The sequence below is a fragment of the Rhinatrema bivittatum genome, chromosome 3 (assembly GCF_901001135.1).
Source record: "Rhinatrema bivittatum chromosome 3, aRhiBiv1.1, whole genome shotgun sequence".
Taxonomy (NCBI): Eukaryota; Metazoa; Chordata; class Amphibia; order Gymnophiona; family Rhinatrematidae; genus Rhinatrema; species Rhinatrema bivittatum.
The window spans coordinates 30,659,983-30,682,708 of record NC_042617.1 but is presented as its reverse complement, the minus strand read 5'-3'; the positions used below and the strand labels follow the sequence as shown (position 1 = coordinate 30,682,708).

At 43.3% G+C, this 22,726-nt stretch overlaps 1 protein-coding gene across 1 annotated transcript in view; it reads left to right on the top strand.

Annotated features, from left to right (window-relative positions):
- The window catches only part of STUM (stum, mechanosensory transduction mediator homolog), a 125,958-nt gene that overhangs the window by 80,515 nt on the left and 22,717 nt on the right, over nt 1-22,726 (top strand). The window contains exon 2 of the mRNA XM_029593045.1: nt 21,953-22,132. Within this exon, the coding sequence (XP_029448905.1) occupies nt 21,953-22,132 (180 nt within the window). The remainder of the gene's footprint in view (nt 1-21,952; nt 22,133-22,726) is intronic.

The window sequence follows — 22,726 nt, the reverse complement described above, 5'->3', positions numbered from 1 at the left end:
GCCTCTACATATTCCTCCCCTTTACCTTTTGAGTCTCACAATGCCACTTTTGCACTTCCTTTTATCACGAACATATCTTAAAAAAAAAAAAAAAAGTCTTATCCACCTGTTTTCCTGTATTTGCTATTTTTTCTTCTATTTGAATGTTCATATTCCTGACTGCTTTCCCAGGTTCTCTTAATTTTTCCAGATATTGTCGCCTGCCTTCCTCTTTCTGCAATCTCTTCTTTATGAATGCGAACCTTTTCTCCCTTACCTTTCCTCTTTAGGAAACTTAATGGCCTCTTTTTTTTTTTTTTCCTCTTCCCTTTATTTACATTCCTAACAAAAATATTAGTTGCCTTTACTTCTCCTTTTAGTTTTACCCAGTGCTCTTCTGCTTCCGGGGCACAGTCAAAGGAAATCGAAGTAAAAAAAAATATTGAACACCGGGGGAGTTTCCAGTGGGAGTAAAGGGCGGGCATTTGTTCTGTTTTATAAAAGACTCCGTGAGTCACTGAGGAGTGGTGGGCAAGGTAACTTGCACTCTCTGGGGCTCCAGGAAAGGAGAGGGCAGGTCTGCCTCTTCTCTCCCCAGGGGAGAGCGTGTTTGGTGGGAGGAAGTTCAAAGCGAGAAGGAGACTCTTTATTTATTTAGAGAAGAGAGCACATTTCCCCAATCCTTAAAGAATTACACTGGCTACCAATTCATTTCAGAATTCTTTATAAGTCAATCACCATAATCTACAAATCCATCCAACAAATCGCTCCTCTCAACCTACAAATCCCTTTCATAAAACATACTTCCTCCAGACCCATAAGAGAGTACTACAAAGAGTCACTACAAGTACCGCCTTCCAAAACTTCCCTCCACATAACTTACAGAGATAGGGCTTTCTCCACAGCAGGACCCACGCTTTGGAACTCCATACCAACGGAACCTAGACAGGAACCCTGCTTACTGACTTTCAGAAAAAGACTTAAAACATGGCTTTTCAAACAAGCCTTCCCAGACGCAGATTAAAAACTATTCTATCCGATTTTCAACCTCCAATCAACATATTTTATTATTATAACCATCCTGGTATCCTACCCCTAAGCATTATTATCATCCAGAATCTTCATTACTTATGATTTCGCCTTTATTGTTAAACTACATACTTGTACGGAACAATTCATTGTAAATCTCAAACATCCATTTTTGGAAATTCCTCCATTCTACAGGTTTATACACTTTGTTAAAGTTTCTATCTTGTCTTCTTCTTGCTCCTAGTTGTACGTCTCCCTGTTTATTGTAACTGCATCTATATTATTTATAGTTCATATTATTTCGTTCTCTGTTCCGGTTATCACCCATTGTTTATTGTAAACCGGCTTGATGTGATATTATCACGAATGCCGGTATAGAAAAAATTAAAATAAATAAATAAATAAATTTATCTGGGAGGCTGAATGCACCCCAGCAGGTACTGCAGTACCAATGGTCCGTGGGAGAGGAGGATTTCAGGTTCCAAGAGTGGTGCTGTAGCAGAGAGGAAGCCAAGGAGCTCCATAGGACCTGCACGTGTTAGTTTATTAACTGCTCTAAGGCGATTTTTACAAAAGCACATACCCAGTAATCAGCAAACATATAGCAGCAGACCAACAAATAAAATCACAACAATCCTAGTAGTCCAACAGGCTTTTAAACAAATGGAAAGAGACCCTAAGAGCAAATAGGTGGTGTTTTACTAAGTTTTTAGGATTTTATGATGCTGTTTTACTGGATTGCTTTCTTTTATACTTTTAGTAATCTTATTTAAACATGAATGTCTTTTAAGTTTTATTTTGCCACTAGTATTTTACATGACTGTTTTCTTAAATTTTAGTATCATTTTATAGTAGTTTGATTGGTAAGATTGTTACTTATATTTTATTATGTGAATTGTGAACCGTTGTGATGGCAGCCTGCCAAACGACGGCATAGAAAAATTGTCAAATAAATAAATAAACTTTAGATGACTAACAAATCTAATTTCCATTTATAGTTGATGCACTAAATCAAAGCTATTACATTGTGGCTGCAGCTTAGACTAAAAGCAATGTTATTCATCCCAGACAGTGTGCCGTCCTGTAAAGAACATTTAATACCCGTATTTGCCGTAGATCCAGATGTCGCCATTAAAATGAAAAGCACAAATGCAAACAGTCGCTCACATTTTGCTTATCGACATTGAAAGGCATGTTGGGGCAGCCATGTCTTTAATGCCTTTTTAAACATGCCTTACATCGGTCACAGAACGAAGTCGCTCTGGCGTGGGATTGCAGAGAATGCGACCTGCAGTTCAGAAGGCGCGTTCTCTTGCCGCGCTAAGATGTGCCAACCTGTATCCTTGGAACTTCAAGAAGACCCCTGTTTGCAGATCTAAATGTACGGGATGGTGTGTATACCCGCAGCTTGGCTCCCAACCAGGCTGTGCCGTAGTTCTTCAGTAGTTTCAAAGTCGGCAGTAAAATCTTCAGTTTTATTCTCCAGTGAATCGGCAGCCAGTGCAGGGCAGCTGGAGCTTGGGGGGGGGGTCATGTGATGATATCTACTTCACCCAGTCAGTACGAGGGCCGTCGAATTCTGTAATAACCGTAAGGCCCGTAGGACCAAACAGAAACAGTTGCAACAGTCAATAGCAGAGAAGAGTAGCAGTTGCAACAGTGTTCAAAAATCGCCATCTAGAAGCAAAGGTTTAAGACGGTGCAGAGTTCTCAACTTGTAATTACCAGCTTTAAAAGAGAATTAATATGCATCTTCATTGATATATTTAGGTCAAGTAAGACCCCCAAATTCCCATACATGTTTAGAGAATTTGATGATCTGTCCTTCAACATGTAAAGAAGATGCATCTTCAGATATCAATCTTCTCCTCAGTTATATCCTCGTTACTTAAGCAGCTTGAGGAATTGACTTCTGGTGGGGTTTTGTACTGACTGCTTGGGACTATTTTGTGTGTGTGTAGAACTATTTTGCCTGGACTTTTTTCCTATTGTTGAACTGTTTTACTTGGTTTTTTACTACTGAAAAGTGTTTTGTTTTGGAATACAACACTCACATGTGTAAACTTCTTTATTGAAAGACTTTAGTGTAAGTGTAATCCCCTTAGGTCTTACAGCATTGAAGTGATACACATACACACACATATACACATATACACACACACACACATATACATATACACACACACATATACATATACACACACACATATACATATACACACACAACCACACACACACACATATACATATACACACGCACGCACACACACACATCCTGATCCAGGTCTGCAGCCGGCTTTTTTCCTAATCTGCAGTACTTAAGGTGGTTCCTTGCCTCTTACAGGCAGTGTTACAAAGCGGAGATCTTAGCATCTGGTCTACTAACCACTGATATTAGCAAAATCTGCTGCGCTGTTAGTTTTAGAATCTAACACGAAACAAAGCTAATTAAAGTTTGAAGAAAATGTGTCGACCAAAATTGTGCGTTTACAACACAATCTAATACGCATTTTGGCCCTCAGGAGGCTGCGTCCTGTCACATTCAAAGAAATCTCTTCGTATGCCATTCAGTGTCAAAGGCACCAGGCTATAGGGGCTGCCTGCGGGCCTCCTTATAGCTGCACACAGGTAGAAGGTGAGAAGAAGATGATGTTTGAAACGGTGGCGTACTAAGGGAGAGGGGTACGGGGGGGGGGGGGGGGGGGTGCGGTCCGCCCCGGGTGACAGCCAGGAGGTCGGCGGCCGCGAGCGGAGCCCATCCCACTTGCAATAGAAGAAGGAGGAGGCCTCCAGGCCCCGAACGGTGGGAGCACTGGACGGCCGCCTAGAGCGGCACGGGTCTGGAACCTGCAACTGCACAGCCTTTTCTTATTGGCCCCCCTCCCCACGGCCCGGAAGAGGAAGTGGTGTGCCCCGCATGGGCGGGAAGAAGGAAAGCTCATACATTCACGGCCCAAAGCAGGAGGAAGAGCAACAGCGCTGCCCCCCCCCCCCCCCCCAACTGGAGATGCAGGAAGCAGAAGCCGCACCAGCCCTGTGCCGCCTCAAGAAAAACGAAGAGTCCCCGTCTGTCGCGGGGGCTGAAGGAGGAAGCTGCTGCTGTGCTTCTGATGGGGAGCGGGCTAGGGAGTGAGAGAGAGTGTGTTTGTGTGTGTGTGTGTGTATGGGAGTGAGGGTGCATGTTTGTGAGTGAGAGAGGGAGCCGTGTGAAGGGGTTTGCATGTATGAGAGAGAAATGGAGGGAGCCTGTGTGCAGGGGTGTGTGAAAGAGGGAGAGAGGAACTGGAGCTCATGGGGGGGGGGGGAGAAGGGAACTGGAGATCGTGGGGGGAGGGAGAAGTGAACGGGGAGGGGAGAAGAGACAGACGTGAATCTGGGGTAGGGGTGTGCGCCAAAGGAATCATCCACTCTGGGTGCCAAATACTTTAGGTACGCTACTGGTTTGAAATGGTTGCTGTTTGTGTGACCTCTTAAGCATTTTTAGAAGGAGGGTGGGTGGTGGGAAGTGGGCGCAGAGGTGGCAACTCAAATGTTGGGCCCCAGGCATGCGAGACCCTTCCTAATTCCCTGATGCTATTTCTTGAAGAAAAATAAAATGAGGGACTGGATGAAATCTCTGTCCTGGAGAAAGAGACGCCAGCATAATGGCACGTGTAATCGCCTCTTCTCTTGAACCCTGTAAAAATCCAGTCAGGCCCAAGCTACTGAGGATGATTGGGTGACTTTGGGATGATCAGGTGTTTGTTACCTCAGTCTGACGTTTATAAATCTGACTCCGGTTCCGGTTTTCTGCCATGGAGTTAAGTGAGACGAGTTAGTCCGTTTGTGACAAGGTGGCGTGGGTTTGCTCAAGATTAAGATAAGTATTTGTATTCATTTTGTGGTTATAAATATACTAACTGAACATTTATATTGTTGACAGACAACGGTCTTTGGTTACACTTAGCCCCTGAGGAAGTGTTTTGTTCGCGAAACCACGGCCATTGTTGGGTCCTTTTGATAATCCGCCATAACTTGGGATTCACTATAAACTGCTGTATTGACTGTTGCTCTTTTATGCTTAAAATGTTTTTGGCTTTTTTTTTTTAAACGCACTTCAAAGAGGTGAATGATAGATAAGACCGGGTGGCCCATATATTTTATTAGGACACACCGTCAGGCTTGCTGATGCCTCTATTCTGTTAGCTATATTGCAAAACCTTTTTTTTCCCCCCATATACAGATTTAGTTCTCATTCGCTTTCATTTTGATTTCCTGCTCTGAGAGATTGAGGCTTTCTCTTTCTACCCCAAGCTACTAAGGGACAGATCTTCTCTCCCATGCACATTTTCCCCTCTGTTCTCTTCTCGCAACTGGTACGAAGAAAACTTTTTACTAAAGCAAGGTACTGGTTCTTCTGAAAGTCCCTAAATCTCAGAGAGGTACTGTTTAAACAAGTCAGAAGGGGAAAACTGAGAGAAAGTGGAAAGTTCTCAAATCAGCTCCCTAGAAGAACTCTACAGATTCTCCAGCGGACCAGGTTCTTAACATGAAGTACCGGTAGCATAATCTGTGTGGTCATTGGCTTAGTACATTGCTCAGTTTCCTCCAAGTTGGCCACATGGCTTGTTATTCCCCCCGCCCCCCCTTGAGCCTGATGTTGAATTATTTCCAAAGTTGATACAGCAACTGAAGGGATAGTCTGCTCAAGACCTTCAGCAATGGACCAAATTGCCTCCAGTGTCACTACCATAGGCTTAATTGAGGGACATCTGGTGCTCATATTTGTCAGGTCTTAGCCAGTGGCAAGCTGACAGCACCACTCATCCCTTACCCAGAGACTGGCTGGCGTCCCAAATCCCAGGGGTGCATCTTCAAGGGGGCTTTCCGAGCCCCATAGCCCAGACTGTATATACCAGCCACCGCTCTTGACCCAGCTCTAGGTCTCACCAAATCCTCTGCTCTAGCCCCCTCAGCCCGAGCTGACTCCCTGCCAGTTGGAAGCCGAACTCCGGGAGCCGTCAGCAGTAGCATGATCAAGAGCCAAAGGCGTGGCTCTTGCGTCTGGACTTAAAGGAGGTTTTCTCCTCCTGCACCAAGGACAACTTCTGCTCTGCAGTCAATCATAATGGATTCAGGTAGGCACCATGGAAAGCTGCCGCAAAGCTGTCCCTGGGAGCACTGAGGGAAACCTCCACATGCTCCCTTCTCATTTATCTTTGTTTTGTTGTGGGTTAAGAGGGGACAAAGAAAAAATCTCTTTAGGCAGTGCTCAATTGCAGTGTATCCTCCCTTCAAATTGCCATTTTGGATCCCCTGGGGATAATTTTCAAAATGAAAATCCGTGCATGCTTTCACTTTGAAAAGTTGATGACCAAAGTTAATGACAAAAATTGCCTTGCACTTTGCATCGATGTGGGCAGTTGAAAAATGCACAATTAACGTTTTAACTGGTTCTGCAAAACTCCCTAAGCCAAGAATCCAGCAGTCATCCAAGCGGCAGAAAGTGGACTTCAGACTTCCAATATTGAAATAATTCCAACAGGACCAGTAGGGAAACGCATTGAAAAAGAGATGTTGCAGATTCAAGTTGGGAAACCAGGTCTGTCTCCTCTAGTCTAAGATACTTCCAGGTCCTCGCAGGTCACAAAGTTTTGTTCAAAGCAGGAATGACCTTTATGGTGATATGCACTGATTTCAAAATAGGGAAACCATGCAACAGGGTGGCGGCAAGAGGTAGAGGGATATAGCTAGCTAGTAGAAAAGAGGAGGTGATTATGCTGTTCTGCAAATAATTTTGAGACTTTGCCTAGAGTTATTTGTATTCAGTTCTTTAGGCCTTAACTCTGGGGATACCCTACGGTACCTGAATGTAATCTGCTCTGAAGTGCCTGAAAAGCGGAATATAAATCAAATAAATAAAACCTGGAGCATATAGATAGAATTCAGGCAATTCAGAAAAGTGTTAAAAAAATAATGTGGGTTCTGCATCAAATATGTACACCCGGCCTAGAGGAGATGAGAGACATTCAAATACTTGAAAGGTAATAATGCACAAGAAGCAAACTTCTTTCAAGAGTAAATTCTAAAAAAAAAATGGGTCATGATGTGAAGATCCAAGGGATCAGACTGAGGAGAAATGTCAGAAAGTAGTTTTATTCATGGAATGGGTACTATCCCTGGAAGCGTGTAACAAGAAACAGATCTGCTTTTTGGAATCTTCCAGTTTCTTGTGACCCAAACTGGCCGCTGTCAGAGAAAGGATGCTGGCCTCGATGAACCTTGATCCGACCCGGCATAGCACTTCTTAGGTTTCTTATGCATGGACTCCTTTTGGTGGTGGTGTGGTGGCGGCTAAAACAGTAACTGAATTTAAGAATTTACCTCTTTACGAGTCACTTATTTTCTGCTCCTGTCGTATTTTTCTCATTCTGTTCTGACGTGAGGAAGGGAGTTCTAGCTGCCGAAAGCTAATCAGGAAATGTATTAAGTGGGTCTAATAAAATGGTATCGCCCTATATGTTTGGGGGGGTTTTTTGTAACTTTTTATTTCTGGGAATTTAAGAGGATCTTTAGTTGCGGAAAGTGGAGAGAGCAGAAATCATGACCTAGCAGCACATGTGTAAGCCTTCACATGATTCAGCAGAGTGTTAGGACTGCCTGAGTGGGTGGCAGAGTGATTGATTGATTGATTGACATGAACTGTTAGGAGTCCAAGCCATAACAGGCATCCACGTAATGTGAGTTATCCGACTAAATGGCTTTTGAATATCTACCTATTTGTTTTCAGTTTTGTATTGTTTAATGGACTGTATGGCCCATCTGTAATCCACCATAAAAGAATATTTCGAATTTAGTGGAATAGAAAAATTTTGAAATAAAACAGAGCTTTAGTATCTGTATTGGTCATAGAGAAAACTGGAGTCTTTGTAAGTTGTGATACCTTTTTTTTTTTTTTTTTTTTTTTTTAAAGCAGTAGTTCTTAGCCTGACCCTTGATCACCTGGCTGTTCTGGCTTTCAGGATTCCTCAATGAATATGAATGAGAGAGATTTGCCTATAATGGAGACAGCACGTTTCTCTCGGGGTCAATTTTCACAAGCTTTAGGCTCCTAACTTTTGGAGTTGTGCTCCTAAATTAATCCTTTTGAAAATTTACTAGGGCTGAGTTCCTAAATTTAGGCTTCTAGATTCATTAGGATCTTAAATTTAGGAGCCTAAAAGTGGGTGGCTAGAGGAGCAGGGTTAGGACAGGGAAACAAAGTTAGGAGCTTAGCACTGATTTTCAGAATTAGGCACCTAATTTAGGGGCCTAAATCTAGGAAAATAAATGGCAGGCCTAAATTTATGTGAAGCCTCCTTTCTTCCTACCCCCATTGCCCAATGGGAAGCCTCCTTCATTCTGCCTGCCCCCGCGCAGGCCAATCGGAAACCTCCTCCCTTCTACCTACCAGTGGGAGTAGTAAGAAGGGAGGAAGCCTTTGATTGGCTGGTGAGGCAGGCATCGCCTAGCCCAGGGGGTGGGATGGAAGAAATAGCAGTTTCGGACACTGACGAAGCAAGGCCGCCACAGCCTGTGGCGGCCTTGCTTCGTCGGCGTCCGGTTTCCTCTTCGCCGCCACAGGCTGTGGCGGCCTTGCTTCGTCAGTGTCCGAAACTGCTATTTCTTCCATCCCACCCCCTGGGCTAGGCGATGCCTGCCTCACCAGCCAATCAAAGGCTTCCTCCCTTCTTACTACTCCCACTGGTAGGTAGAAGGGAGGAGGTTTCCGATTGGCCTGCGTGGGGGCAGGCGGAACGAAGGAGGCTTCCCATTGGGCAATGGGGGTAGGAAGAAAGGAGGCTTCCAATTGGCCCGCGGGGGCTGGAAAAAAGGGAGAAGGGAAGTGCAATGAGCAGTGGGACACCGGGAGACGTGACACACCTGCCGGTGTTTGGCGACACACTAGTGTATCACGACACACCGGTTGAGAAGCGCTGATCTAATCCACATGTGAGTGCTAGGATGAAATAGCAGTTTCGGACACTGACGAAGCAAGGCCGCCACAGCCCATGGCGGCCGAGAGGAAACCCGACCCCAACCGAGGCTACCACGGGAGCCCATCCCCGTGGTGGCACAAAAAGAAGGCCCGCCAGAGTAAAGCCGCGGCAGAACTGGAGCCCATCACTGCAGTGAAGAAAATACGTTTTTTGGTGAGAGCGAGTGTGTCTGTGTGTGCATGAGTGCCAGGGTGAGAGCTGGTGTGTGTGGGTGTGAATGGGTGCCAGGGTGAGAGCTGGTGTGTGTGGGTGTGAATGGGTACTTGGGTGAGAGCTTGTGTGAATGGGTGCTTGGGTGAGAGCTTGTGTGAATGGGTGCTTGAGTGAAAGCTTGTGTCTGTAGGTGTGAATGGGTGAGAGCTTGTGTGTATGGGTGTGAATGGGTGCCTAAGTGAAAGCTTGTGTGTCTGGGTGTGAATGGGTGCCTAAGTGAGAGCTTGTGTCTGTAGGTGTGAATGGGTGCTTGGGTGAGAGCTTGTGTATTTGGGTGTGAATGGAAGCCTGGGTGAGAGCTTGTGTCTGTGTGTGAATGGGTGCCTGGGTGAGAGCTTGTGTGGGTGGGTGTGAATGGGTACTTGGGTGAGAGCTGGTGTGAATGGGTGCTTGGGTGAGAGCTTATGGGTGTGAATGGATGCATGGGTGAGAGCTTGTGTATATGTGTGCCAGGGTGAGAGCTGGTGTGAATGGAAGCCTGGGTGAGAGCTTGTGTCTGTGGGTGTGAATGAAAGCCTGGGTGAGAGCTGGTGTGTGTAGGTGTGAATGGAAGCCTGGGTTATGCTGGTGTGAATGGGTGCGAGAGCATTTGTGTGTGATCGAGAGCTTGTATATAAGAGACCAGGAGTGAGATTGAGAGAGAGACTGGTCAGGAAAATGACTGGTGTGAGAGAGACCGAGACTGGTCCTGGGGTCTAATTGGGGGTGTGTGTGTTGTGAGTGACTGATTGTGGGCACTACGGAAGAGGACTATGAGTACAGAGCTTCAGCAGCCCTTGCTGCTTCTGGTGAGTGCTATTGGCCTGGAAGGGAAAGGAGTAGGAGATTTGCTGGAGAGGGTAAGTAAAGGTGGCTTTTTAAATGTATTTTTCTTGATTGACTGCCATTTTAATTATTGGGTATTATGCGATGTCTGCTGTTTTGAAATATTTTATTGATATTTGGACATGTTTTAATAATTTTTCTGAGTTTTTTTAATTGTTGGATATTATTCTGTTTAGCAGCTGTTTTGTAACATTTTTTTGTAAAGCTATACTATTATTTCTGTGTGGGGCTCTACAGCAGCTTGGCTTATTCTGTTTTCCCAATAGGAAATGTATTAGTGTTTAGTACCTGGTTTAATAGTTGTATTTCTTAGATAAGGTTGTTACTGTTTGTGTGTGTTCCATAATACAGGTGTAACTTTGTGCGGATTAGTTTGTGTGCATTATTGCAGATCCGGGGACTATGTTAGGTGCTATATTTCTCTTTCCATTTCTCCAGGTTCGCACTGCATGCAGAGTGGCTTTTTTGGTTTTCCATTCCAGCTTCTGTCTCCATATTTATAATTTGTGGTTTTTCTGTACTTGGTGAAGGTCAGTTCTGGGTGTGTGACCGAGGTGAGGTAATTTACTAGCATTCAGGCATTTGTATCAATCTTATTTGTTGTGTTTTCTCAATAGGACATGCATTAGTGGTAAATTACTGTTTTTTCATAAGGAAAGCTATTTTGCCTGGTAGTAAAAGGAGTTTGTTTTGCTTTTACTGAGATGTCATCAGAACCAGAATATCATTTTGTATGGCAAGTTGTACAGGGTAATGCCCTAGATCTGCTTTGCACTCATTGCTGGGGGTTGAGGGGATTCATGTGGATGCAGAGTGCATGTTTACATTTAGCCCTGTGGCAGTCACATGTTCAGTGTGTCATGCATGTGAGAACCATCTGTCAGGTGTGTCCTGGCCAAAAAAAGGTTGAGAATCACTGGATTAGATAGTGCCACAAGTGTGATGTCATCCCAGCTGGTCTTCAAGCATGGAGAGCTACAGCTCTAGAAATGCTGTAAATATCAAATAGCTCTGAAGCTTAAAGGCACGGCCTAAAAGTGCAGGTAGACAGTTAAAGGTTTCAGTGACAAAGTTCCCATTTTAGTGCCTCATTCTGAGAAACGTGTGCGTGTGAAGTTGTACACCTGTTCTGGGTCGGCTTACTGTCACGTGGGCGTGCCAAGACACAGCACCTGTTTCAGAGCCACTGCTGACTAGGTTTTCCAGCTGGATCCAGATTTCCAGGACATGTTGATTCAGTCCTGGTCTTACTCCCATGCATGCAGGTATTGATAATCTTGGTTTTGCTCAGAAAAGCTATACGGAAATCTGATGAAATCCCTGCATGTTGTGTTCCAAACCAGGAGAGGATTAACTGACTGCCATCCCTGTAGTGGGCTGCCTTCGGGATCTGGCTACTACCTGTAAAGTCATCCTTACCTTACATGTATTATACAGATCCCCAAGTCATGCCAGTACAGGGGTGCCAGCCAGACTGTGGAAGTCTGCATGGTCCCCAGCAGCTGCAGTAGCATCCCTGTAAGCCTCTGCTGTTGGCCTGTGGACTTTCTCAACACAATACTCCCTCACTCCTCCTCCCTATCGTCACACAGCAGCTGACGTTCCAACTAGCAGCAAGTAGTTGTCATATTTGGCTTATTATGAAAGGTACAAATGGTTGGGTACAGATAGCCTTTGGGTCATGACACAAGTGAGGGGGCCGATGATCAGGTCTTGTGTGATGATGACTCTAACTTCCCCTTAATACCACCAAGCTCTACATGTACACAGTACATTGTGTTGGGCAGCTAACTACTGTCCATCTCACATGTAAGCAGGAGTTAGCTAAGAGTATGCAGTGTGAAGAAGGCAACAAGGGGCAAATACTGAAGGTCCACAGTAATAAATCTCTTCTTTAGCTCTTGCTGCCTTCCTTAGGAGCACACATTGAGTGTTCGTGTTTATGGCCTAGCCCATGTGGTCTTGCCTGCTAGGGTAAGTGGCTAGCTGGAATGTGCAAGGGCATTCTGGCATGCAAGGCCATGTGAAGGGTCAACCTGGTACCTGGTGAACCATTAACACAAAAACCACCCAATGACAGGAGCCAACCAGGAAGTATATTTTTCAAACCAGTGACCACTTTATTAGCGAAGACTTGTAGTCCACTGTTTGAAATAAAGTCAGAATCTTAAGTAATCACATTCTGCAAGGCCAGGATAGCAAATAGCACAAAACCTTATATATTACATGAACAGCCCATTCTGTGTAGACCTGTACATATGTTGTTTCCAATAGCATCATTACATATACAGGCTTAGCATCCTTTTGGCATAATCATGATTACAAAAAATGAGGATCGAAGTACCTTGATGTGTGAGGTTTGTCCGGAGGGAAGGGTACAGCAAGCTATCTGAAAAGTTTAGCTTGCTAGATCATATTCCCTTTTATTTTTTTATTGATTTTCAAATATTTAAACACATTTACACTTGTGCTCAGGAAATAGAGAAAAAGGCATACGTTTCCATTAACTGCATTACTTCATGCACTTAACTAACATATCAGGTAAACAGCTAAAGCCTTTTTCCATAATTTCAAGGTAATCCGGGGGGAGAAGCCATTAAGGAAAAAGAAATAGAGCGATTTCAAAATAACAGTAACAAAGACATAAGGAAATCTAAGGACTTCTGAGGTTAGCTACAAACACATGCCTATCTGCATAGGTGCAATTCACTTAGGGTGTGAGTCTATAAAGGTCCACAGTTGTAATGGATCATAAAAGACATATGTTGAAGTTTGAAAATTTGCAAGGGTATCGAAGTATAAACTTGTTACAAATTGCTAAAGCTTCTGATCTCATCAGGATGAATTTCTTTCTTCTCTCTTGCGTAGAACGCGTGATGTCTGGATAAATCCAGACTTTATCCCCATGGAAATCTTTGTCTCAGTTTCGGAAAAAGCTCCTTAATGCTAATGTTTTATCCATTAGAAATGCGAAGCTGTTTGAGATATTACTTCTTGTTGTGAGAGTTCTAAAATGTCAGAGATGTTTATTACATGTTGACTTCCATCAATTCTTTGTTGTCCTTCATTCTTTTTCTGTGACAAATAATATGCTCTAGTAACAACTGGTAACACTCGTTCAGGCATATTTAAATTGTTAACCAGATAATTCTTGAACAGCTCTACTGGTGGTAATAGTTTAATGATTGGAAAATTGAGAACTCTTATTTAAATTCTTTAGAGCACCATCCACTCCATGCCCCCTCCACAAGCATCTCGCCCCACACCTTTCCCTCCCTACACAAGCATCTCCCACCACCCTTTCCCTCCCTATCACTACCTTCCTCCCACACATCCCTTCCTCTCCCCTCCCCCCTCTACACTCCCTGCTCTCCTTACCATAATTTATCCTCATCAACAAGCCATTTATGTACATATGTTATATACTATAGTCTAATGTTCCATGTACTCCTGTTAGTTCTGTTACAACTTGTTATATTTATTACCATGTTATAATGTAAAATATTCTTGTTATATTTATTACCATGTTATAATGTAAAATATTCTTATATCTATTTAATACCATGTTATAATGTAAAATAGGGCTGTTACCACCCTATTCCTTTAGTTATCTGGAAACCGATGTGATATCTCGATCGAATGTCGGTATACAAAAGAAATAAATAAATAAATAAATAAATATATTTTCCATCTTCTTTTGTTGAATATTTTCTGAAATTACTAGCTTTTGTTGCACTTTTTCAATCAACTCAATTTTTTTCTCAACATTTTTCAATCTTTCTTCTTGTTCAGACATTTTATTTTCTATATTCTCAGTTCTTTTTATAGAATCTGTATACGTCTGAGACAAGGTGACCATGGTAGCTTGTATTGACACTAAAGCATCCCATAAAACCTCTAACGTTATTACTTTAGGTTTAATTAAAGATGTACCTGCCAGTACCTCTTGCTCACCCCTCTCTGTGATTCCCATGTCAGTGTCCCGAATCAGTTCCCGGTCCAACATTGCTAATGATGATTGTTCCTTTAATGTTGAAGGCAAATAGGCCAAGATAGCAAATAGCACAAAACATTATGGGTGCAGTACTTTTGTTTGCGCCGGCGCAGTTTTTTAAAATCTACCCCTATATATTACATAAATAGCACATTCTGTGTAGACCTGTACATACATTGGGGCAGATTTTTAAAAAGTACGCCCGCGTGTACTTTTGTTCGCGCAAACAAGAGTACGCCGGATTTTAATAGATACGCACGTATCTTTTAAAATCCGGGGTCGGCGCGCGCAAGACTGCACGAAATCGGAGCGGCCTCGGAGGGAACTTTCCTTCCACCACCACCCCCCCCACCTTTGTTTGAAAAGTTATGCCTGCCCCAGTGGGCTGCTGGCGCGCCATCACCCGATCTAGGGGCTGGTCCGGAGGCCTCGGCCACGCCCCGGAACGCCCCCGGGCTGGCACCACGCCCCCCAGAACGCTCCCGAATGTCGCGCCACCGAGCCTATTCAACATAGGCTCGGTGCACGCAGGGGGAGCTTGGGGCAGGTTTTCGGGGGGTATCCGTGTACCCCTTTGAAAATCTGCCCCATTGTATGCAATAGCATCATTACATAAACAGGCTTAGCATCTTATCCTTTTGGCATAATCATGATTACAAAAAATGAGGATCGAAGTACCTTGATGTGAGGTTTGTCTGGAGGGCAGGGTACAGAAAGCTATCTAAAAAGTTTAGCTTGCTAGATCATATTCCTTCTGATTTTATTCTATAGTCTTTATTATGTATTTATTCCCAAAATGATTCTTTTATTACTTCTTATTTCTTGTGCTTCAAATATAAGGCGAAAAATCTTGTGCAGTTCTTAAGCATGTTACTGAAGAAATATTTTGCAGGTTTTTTTTCCCTGTGGTACGTGCACCATCTGTAATAATACTATCTCAGGAACCGAGATAATTTCTTCAACACAGACATTTAATTTCTCCCAAAAGTTATCTTGTAATACTGAAGACATGATTCAGTATCTCTGTAAGCTGGTTTACATTGGAAAAACTACACGTAAATTTAAGTTACGGATTCAAGAACATCTCAGCTGCATTCGTAGGCAGAAAAGTGAAGCACCTCTGATTGAACCTGAAGAAGATTTAAAAACAGCAGCATTGATCCAACTATATCAGTCACCCTCTGGTGTAGACTTCAATAAGTAACTCATACGTTTGGAACAACGCTTGATCTTCAAATGGAATACTGTGGTACCACATGGTCTTAATAAGGAAATAGAGTGGTCTTATTTTTTATTAAGACTCTAAGGGATCCTAGCAATGCATTCTGGATAATGCATGGAGTTCCTTTAAGCATTTTAGTATTCCACCGTTGTGATGGTTCTCTATTTTGTGTTTGCAGATTTTGATAACTGAATTTTGTTCACTTGTGCGTTTAACTTTCATTTCATTATCCTTTGATCTCTGGGAACATGCTGAAGGCTCATCCTCAGCAACTAATGATGTCATTGATCCTGTAATTGTTTGATTGGGGTTTTCATTTCTATAAAATTGGAGGGAGTCGGCAGTGGCACGCGATTCCACGATGGTGTTTTGAACCGGTCCAGAGTGTAGCACAAAGCAAATCCTGCAGAGGTTTCAAAGGTTTGAACTATTGTTTTAATAATGGGAAATTATTCAGATATTTATATTCATTTAATTTTCAGCACTTTTGAGCCCCGGAAGCAGGAGACGTGAGTTGTCAAAACGCTGTGCAGGGTCGGGCATTCAAAGAGACAGGAGGCATAGTGAAAGTGATTTAAAATTTGCCGGCATTTCTTTCAAGTCTTCCGCTCTCTGTCCTCTTAGAGAATAACAGCAAAGTGTTTCTTCAGTAACATGCTTAAGAAGTGTACAAGATTTTTCGCCTTATATTTGAAGCTCAAGAAATAAGAAGTAATAAAAGAATCATTTTGGGAATAAATACTAGGGATGTGCAAAGCCAAAACCTTTTGGTTCGGGCTTCGGTTTTGGCCCGCCGCAGTAAATATCGTATTTCCCACGTTCAGGCCTTTGAAATTTGGGGAACCCAAATTTTGGGTTAGTTCATGATAACTCTCCGTTAGTGCCTGCTAACATTTTAATGTTAGCGCGCACTAACCTGAAAATGAAATTTTCCCGAAATTTTGGGAATAAATACTAGGGATGTACAAAGCCCGAACCTTTCGGTTTGGACTTCGTTTTTGGCCCGCCACAGGAAATATCGTATTTCCCGCAGTTTGGACCTTTGAAATTCGGGGAAACCCAAATTTTGGGTTAGTGCGCACTAACGAGGAGTTAGTGCGCGCTCACCCGAAAACAAATTTTCCCTGAAATTTCTTGAAAAATTTGTTCAGGTTTCGGGATCCAGGACGAATGCAGATCCCTAATAAATACATAATAAAGAATATAGAATAAAATTGGAAGGAATACGATCCAGCAAGCTAAACTTTTAGATAGCTTGCTGTACACTTCCCTCCAGACAAACCTCACACATCAAGGTACTTCGATCCTCATTTTTTGTTATTGTACATGTCAGTTTGATTAGAGGATCTTAAAAGGGGTTTTATTGTGGTTACAATCATGATTACAACAAAGAACATAGAAAGGCGGAAGTGGCACTCCAATTAGCTACAGTATAGCGCTAATGTTGGAGCTAGCAGCAGCCTTGCTATGGGATGGCTAGGAAAAGGCCCCAGACAGTCCATGTCGAAAGTGTGCATTCAAGGGGACAGCCTAAGGGCCAAGGCAGCAGGACCAGGAGCAAAGAGCATAGCATGGAGGTAGGAGGTCCAGGAGAAGACACACAGCAACATGGAGGCAGCAGCAGCATGAGCTGAGAAGAGGCAGCAGCTGGACCACGACTGGAGGCCGCATCAAGTAGGATGGAATACGGGCAGAACATTGAGGAGGGCTTTAGAGTTAGGCTGCTGGACCACAGTGGCTGACAATAGACCACCACGTCTGCGTGCTGGCACAGGAACTCTGTCGGGAGGACGGGCCCAGCAGGCTTCTTCCAATTAGCCAGCACAGGAACTCTGTAATGAGGACAATCCCAGCAGGCTTTTTATCTAGCCGGTACAGGTACTCTGTAGAAGGGCCTGCCCAGGAATATTAGTATAACTGTTATTTGGTATTTGATGCCACCACCTTTGGTCCTTTTTGGCCCCTTGCACATTGTGGCATGCCACTTGGGGGGGAGGGGGGCATGTCTTTTGGGGGCCTACACCTCAGGTGTCTGTCAGCCCGGGGACTGCTGCGGGGTGAGGACTCCATTGATGTTGGGGAAGACTCGGATGGCTGTGCTCAGGCATCCTTTGCAGAATCTGCGTCAGCATGTTCATCATGCTAATGGCTGCTGTGGCCAGAGTCGTAACATTCTCCATGCTTGTGGCAGTCTGATCTCACAGGATCTGGTTCTGCCTGTTGACAGCCCTCCTGAGGCGCAGCAGCTCTGCCCGTTTGTCGGAGGTGAACCTCATGCTACCTTTCCAGCTGGTCCAGCTGCTCATACATGGACTCCTTTATTGGTGGCGGTGCTGTGATGGTGTGGAGTGCAGGACTTTGGGCGTCCAAATGTGGCATGACGGGGCTTCTGGGCTGCTTCTGCCGAGGGCGTGGTGCTTCAGGCTGGCGCTGTGCCATGCTGGCTGGAGGTTGTGAGGAATCTGTTGGCTCCCACTGAAGGCTAGGTTCATCCATGAAGCCAGAGAGGTTGAGGGGCACAATGAGTGAGCTGGGTGATCCCAGAGGTTGCAGCATCTGCAGTGCCTCCTGAGCCTGTGGCTGCTGCTGCTCCTCCTCATCTTCGCTCACCTGGGTCTGGACATCTATCAGGAAGACCCTGTGCGAAAAAGGGCTGCTGCACTGCTGGTCCTTAGGGCCTCTTGACTGGTCCCTGGGGCTTTCTGGCTGGGACCAGCAGCTTCATGGGTGAGAGCTGTAGAAACAAAACATAAGACATAAGTGCCAATGGTAGCAAGTATCCTTTTATTCCTTTGGCATCTTAAGCATTATGAGCATCTCATGCCAAATGATGTGTACACTTGTTACTACCTGCCCAGTTACAGGTGAGGTGAACTTACCAGCTGCGGCTCGCATAGTATCCAGCTGCTCAGTCATGCCCTCGAAGACATCCGGGCCCAGCCTTTGCACGAGGTGCTCCTCCATGGGGATGAGGATGATGGAACAAGAGGCTCCTCCTCCCGTCCGCCATATATATTTATTTCTGGCCGCCACCTTGGCTTTCGGCTGTGCCTTGATGTCCTTTATTTTATTTTTATTTATTTAAAACATTTTATATACCGATTTTCATAGACAAAGTCTGACCAAGACGGTTCACAACTTCAAAATATAAAAAAACTAAAAGAGATAACTAAATAAAAAACTGCATAACAAAAACAAAATCAATAAATATAAATAAAATAAGTAAAGTAATAGATAGAAAAAAATACAATGTATAATTATAATCCCTAATCCTTTAACATAACTATACTAAATTTATAACTAAAACAAGAAAAGTCAGAAAAAAGATAAGAAACCAGAGACCAGTGTTATCACATGGTTAATGAAAAACAAACTATTAGCTCTATGTATAATATACATCCACTAATATTATAACGGTCTTTGAGGGAATATATTCGTTTCCTCAATTCCTGCAAAGGCCATTTTAAATAGGTAGGTTTTCAATACCTTCTTAAATTCATTGTGATCAGTAATTAATCTTAATGTATTTGGAATCGAGTTCCAAAGTATGAGTCCCGCCACCGAGAACGCTCTCTCTCTGGTTATATTCAATCTGGCCAGCCTAACCGTGGGAACATCAAGTAGGTACTTGGTGGTAGATCTAAGATTTCTAGTAGGTTTATATAACCGTAATGAGGTACAGAGCCAAGTTGAATCCGGGTCATGTATTAATGAATGGATTAGTGACAGTACTTTATATTTCACCCTAAACATAATGGGCAACCAGTGTAAGCCAAATAAGATGGGGGAAATATGATGTCTCATGGGTGCTCCTGTTAGTAATCGGGCAGCAGAATTCTGAATCTGTTGCAGAGGTCTTAAAGTAGAATCCGACAAACCCAAAAAAAGACTATTACAATAGTCTAATCCTGAGAAAATGAGAGATGGCTCTTTCAACAAGCCTTCCCTGAACCACCAGACAATCACTAGTTGGCCTTCATTCCTACCCGGTCTGGCACTCCGCTTCTCAAAGAAAAAATAAATGGACTCTGAGACATTCAGGTTAAAGCACCGTCCTTAAGTTTTTAACTTGTACACTCTATGGTAAAATTCCTTTTACCGGCCTTTCTTCTTTCCAGCTGATTGCAAGCTTCCAAGTTCTCTCCCCCTGTTGATTGTAACTTTGACTTATTCCTACTTACTGTTATCTTTCGTTTACGTGAATTTGTTACTCCAGTTTTTCCCTTTGTTAAATTGTAAACCGATCCGATATGGTAATTTACTATGAAGGTCAGTATAAAAAACTGTTAAATAAATAAATAAATAAATTGAAGAACCATTTGAAAATCGGATTTAAATAGTAATGGTTTTAATCTTTTTAGTGTCTGTAATTTGAAAAATGAAGTCTTAACTAAATGAGAGATATGATGTGTTAGAGTCAGATTGGTATCTAATTGTATTCCTGGTACCTGTGGCCCACCTGCTCCCTGCTTCATTGGACACCACTGCGCCTGGAGATGCTCTGGGCTATGTTGTGCTAGATCTAGCCCTGGGATGCCTTTGGGGTCTTGGCTGCCCGGTTACTAAACAGCAAGGCATAATGCTCCAGTACCCCTCAAATGACCATCTCATTATCCTGGATGTCGAACTTGATAGCCCTGAGACGAGGGCATCCTGCTGCCTGGCTGCCAGAAGGGGGTGTCACTTCCGCTTCTGGAGAGATGTCCTCTCTTTCCTCACTGCCCTCTGTCTCTATCCCTAGCCTGCCATCCTCTTTCCTCCGTCCTCACCTGCCCTATCTCTTTCCCCCTCCCGCTTCTTCCTATCCGTTCCCTCCTGCCTATCTCTACTCCTGTTCCTGTCCTACTCCTGCCCTGGACCTCCTGCCTCCTCTCCTCTCTCCCCACGCCTCTCACACTCCATCCTCCTCACCTCAAACACCACTCCTCCACAATTTTCCACCAACATCACTCCTCACTCCTCCACTCAGAACGCTGCTCACTCCGCCACTCCTCCACACCAAAAGACAGACAAACAAACATCTTTTACTCCAACAAAGAAGACAAAAAACCAAGGTAAAGGGAAACAGATGGCAACTGAAGACCAGACAACGCACTCAGGTAATCAAATCAGAAAAAGCTCCTGCTCCCACTAAACCACTCACCAGCTCTCCTCTCCTCTCCGTCCCACGCCTGACACACCCTCAGAGAGGCAGCTGCAGGAAGCCGGGATAAATAAACTGAAAAAGTAACGCGCCACGCACTAATTTACGTTCGTTACATAAAATTACGCAGCACGCGGCGACACGCCACCCATCATTTACCTATGCGATGCAGGAGCTTGCAAATTAGCATAACCATACCCCCTTTTTTTTCCATTGCAGGTGCTATTTTCGCTATATGTATAGCTTTTTGATGAATCTAGGTCTTAGAGTCTTAAATTTAGGTGCTCATCTTTTTTTTGTGTATCTGCCCCCTCATTTATATTCATTGTGGAAATCCTGAAGGCCAGACTGGCCAGGTTGAGAATCATAGTTTTGAAAGAACCAGCAAAAAAAGAAAAAAAAAATAGTATGAGTTTCCTGTGGCAGATTTTTCAAAATTCTGTGGCAGATTAGCATAACCTTTCATAAAGATCTGTACCTCTGACTGTGGTTTTCAATAAGTTACTTATTTTACATTCGCATTGTTTTAAACAATATTTAAACTATATACAAACTTTTACCAAGTAAAATAATCAAAAGTTTATCAAGTTGAGACACAAGTTATAAACTTTTAACTTTGAAAAGTCAGTTTTGTTTTGAATTGAAATATTGCAACCATTTTTTATATATATTTTCTTGAGAAAATCCTTGTCTTTTCGAGTATGAGTTTATATGTGCTAAAAATGCCCTTGGCGTTAGCAGTTTGTCATGCTGTAATTACGCAGAAAGATGTGTGCATATTTTGGGCACATAGTAACAGACACAGAAAATAATTTAATTAGCAAAAGTTTGAAACTAATGAGCAGTAAGTGATACCAGTCATCAGGGTTTCTATAAATTGAAATTAATGCCCTCTCTGCCAGCTGTGGGACACCAGCAGTTGCCGACTTCCAAAAAGTCACATCCAGGTCTTTGTAGCTAGTGTTTGATTGGCTACACATTTTGTATATGGATGAAATTCTTCTAAAAGGGCATCTCTCTCCATCCAGGAATTATATCAAAATCATCTTTGGTTTGATTTAAAAATCCCTTAGGAATCAAATATTATGACTGCTTTCTCTGTCCACTCCAACTTCACCCTTCTCCTCCTATTCCCTGTAGGCTATTTGAAGGGAGAGACTGAAGGCAGGCAGGCACCCTGTAGCTTTCCTCAACAGATTGAATTAAAAGGTGGGAAAGCTTTTGGAGTGTTGATTGTGTGGCAAACTGTAAATTATGCGGCAACAGGACTAATTGTGCAGTTTCTCCTGCTGGTGCAGTAGAATTGCAGAAGCCTGGGGGGGTACTTACTGCTCACAAGCTTTTTTAACAAGAAAGCCTGGGAGGTTTCATAGGCTCATATACTACTACATTTTTTTTTTCTGTATTTCAAGAGCAGATCTGTATGGCTGCTGTTGGGGCGGGGGGTTGAGGAGAGGGGAATAAATCTTACAAAGATGAATTTCTTTATTTCTGATTTATTTTGATGTTTCTTTTTTTTTCTTTTGCAGGAACGTTTGTGTCTGCATTTACAGTGCTGTGTGGGGCCCGGACAGATCTGCCAGACAGACACATGTGCTGTGTGTTCTGGCTGAACATCGCTGCTGCCCTGATTCAGATCCTGACTGCCATTGTGATGGTGGGCTGGATCATGAGCATATTCTGGGGAATGGACATGGTTATTTTGGCCAGTAAGTATGACATCTTTTTTTTTTTTTTCTTTCTTTCTTTATTTTTTCTGCAGCTGGGAGCCAGTAGTTACCAAGTAGGTCTATTTCTCCCCCTCACTCCCCTCCCATCCCACCCCATAAAACTGGCCAATCTAGTCCTGATTTTTACCCCTATCCCCACTGCATGCTTGGACTTGCTATTTTCAGACAAATCATGACTTTATGCAAGCGGTAGGGCAGAACTAGGTCTGAATCATTCTGTCTTGGAAAAACTTGAAAAATGTTGAGAGAGAAAATGGCGTTCCTATGAGGGACTCCTGAGGCTGTGGGCCTTGGTTGTTTCTACAGGTGGCAAGCTTTTACGACTTTCAGATAAGTGCAATTTTAGTGAATATAAGATAAACATTTTTCTATTAAAGACCAGCAGGAATATAAGATGATGATTGTATTAATGACCAGTAAAAAAACTTTTGTTCTAAATGAAAATAATTTTTCAAGAAAGAGTAAGGGTACAAGGTAATAGACTGAGGTTTTGTGTCAGTTCTGATTATTTATAGCCCATTGTGCACCAAAAGGCTGTAGATTCTAATTAAGGCACTTATGACATTCTGATAC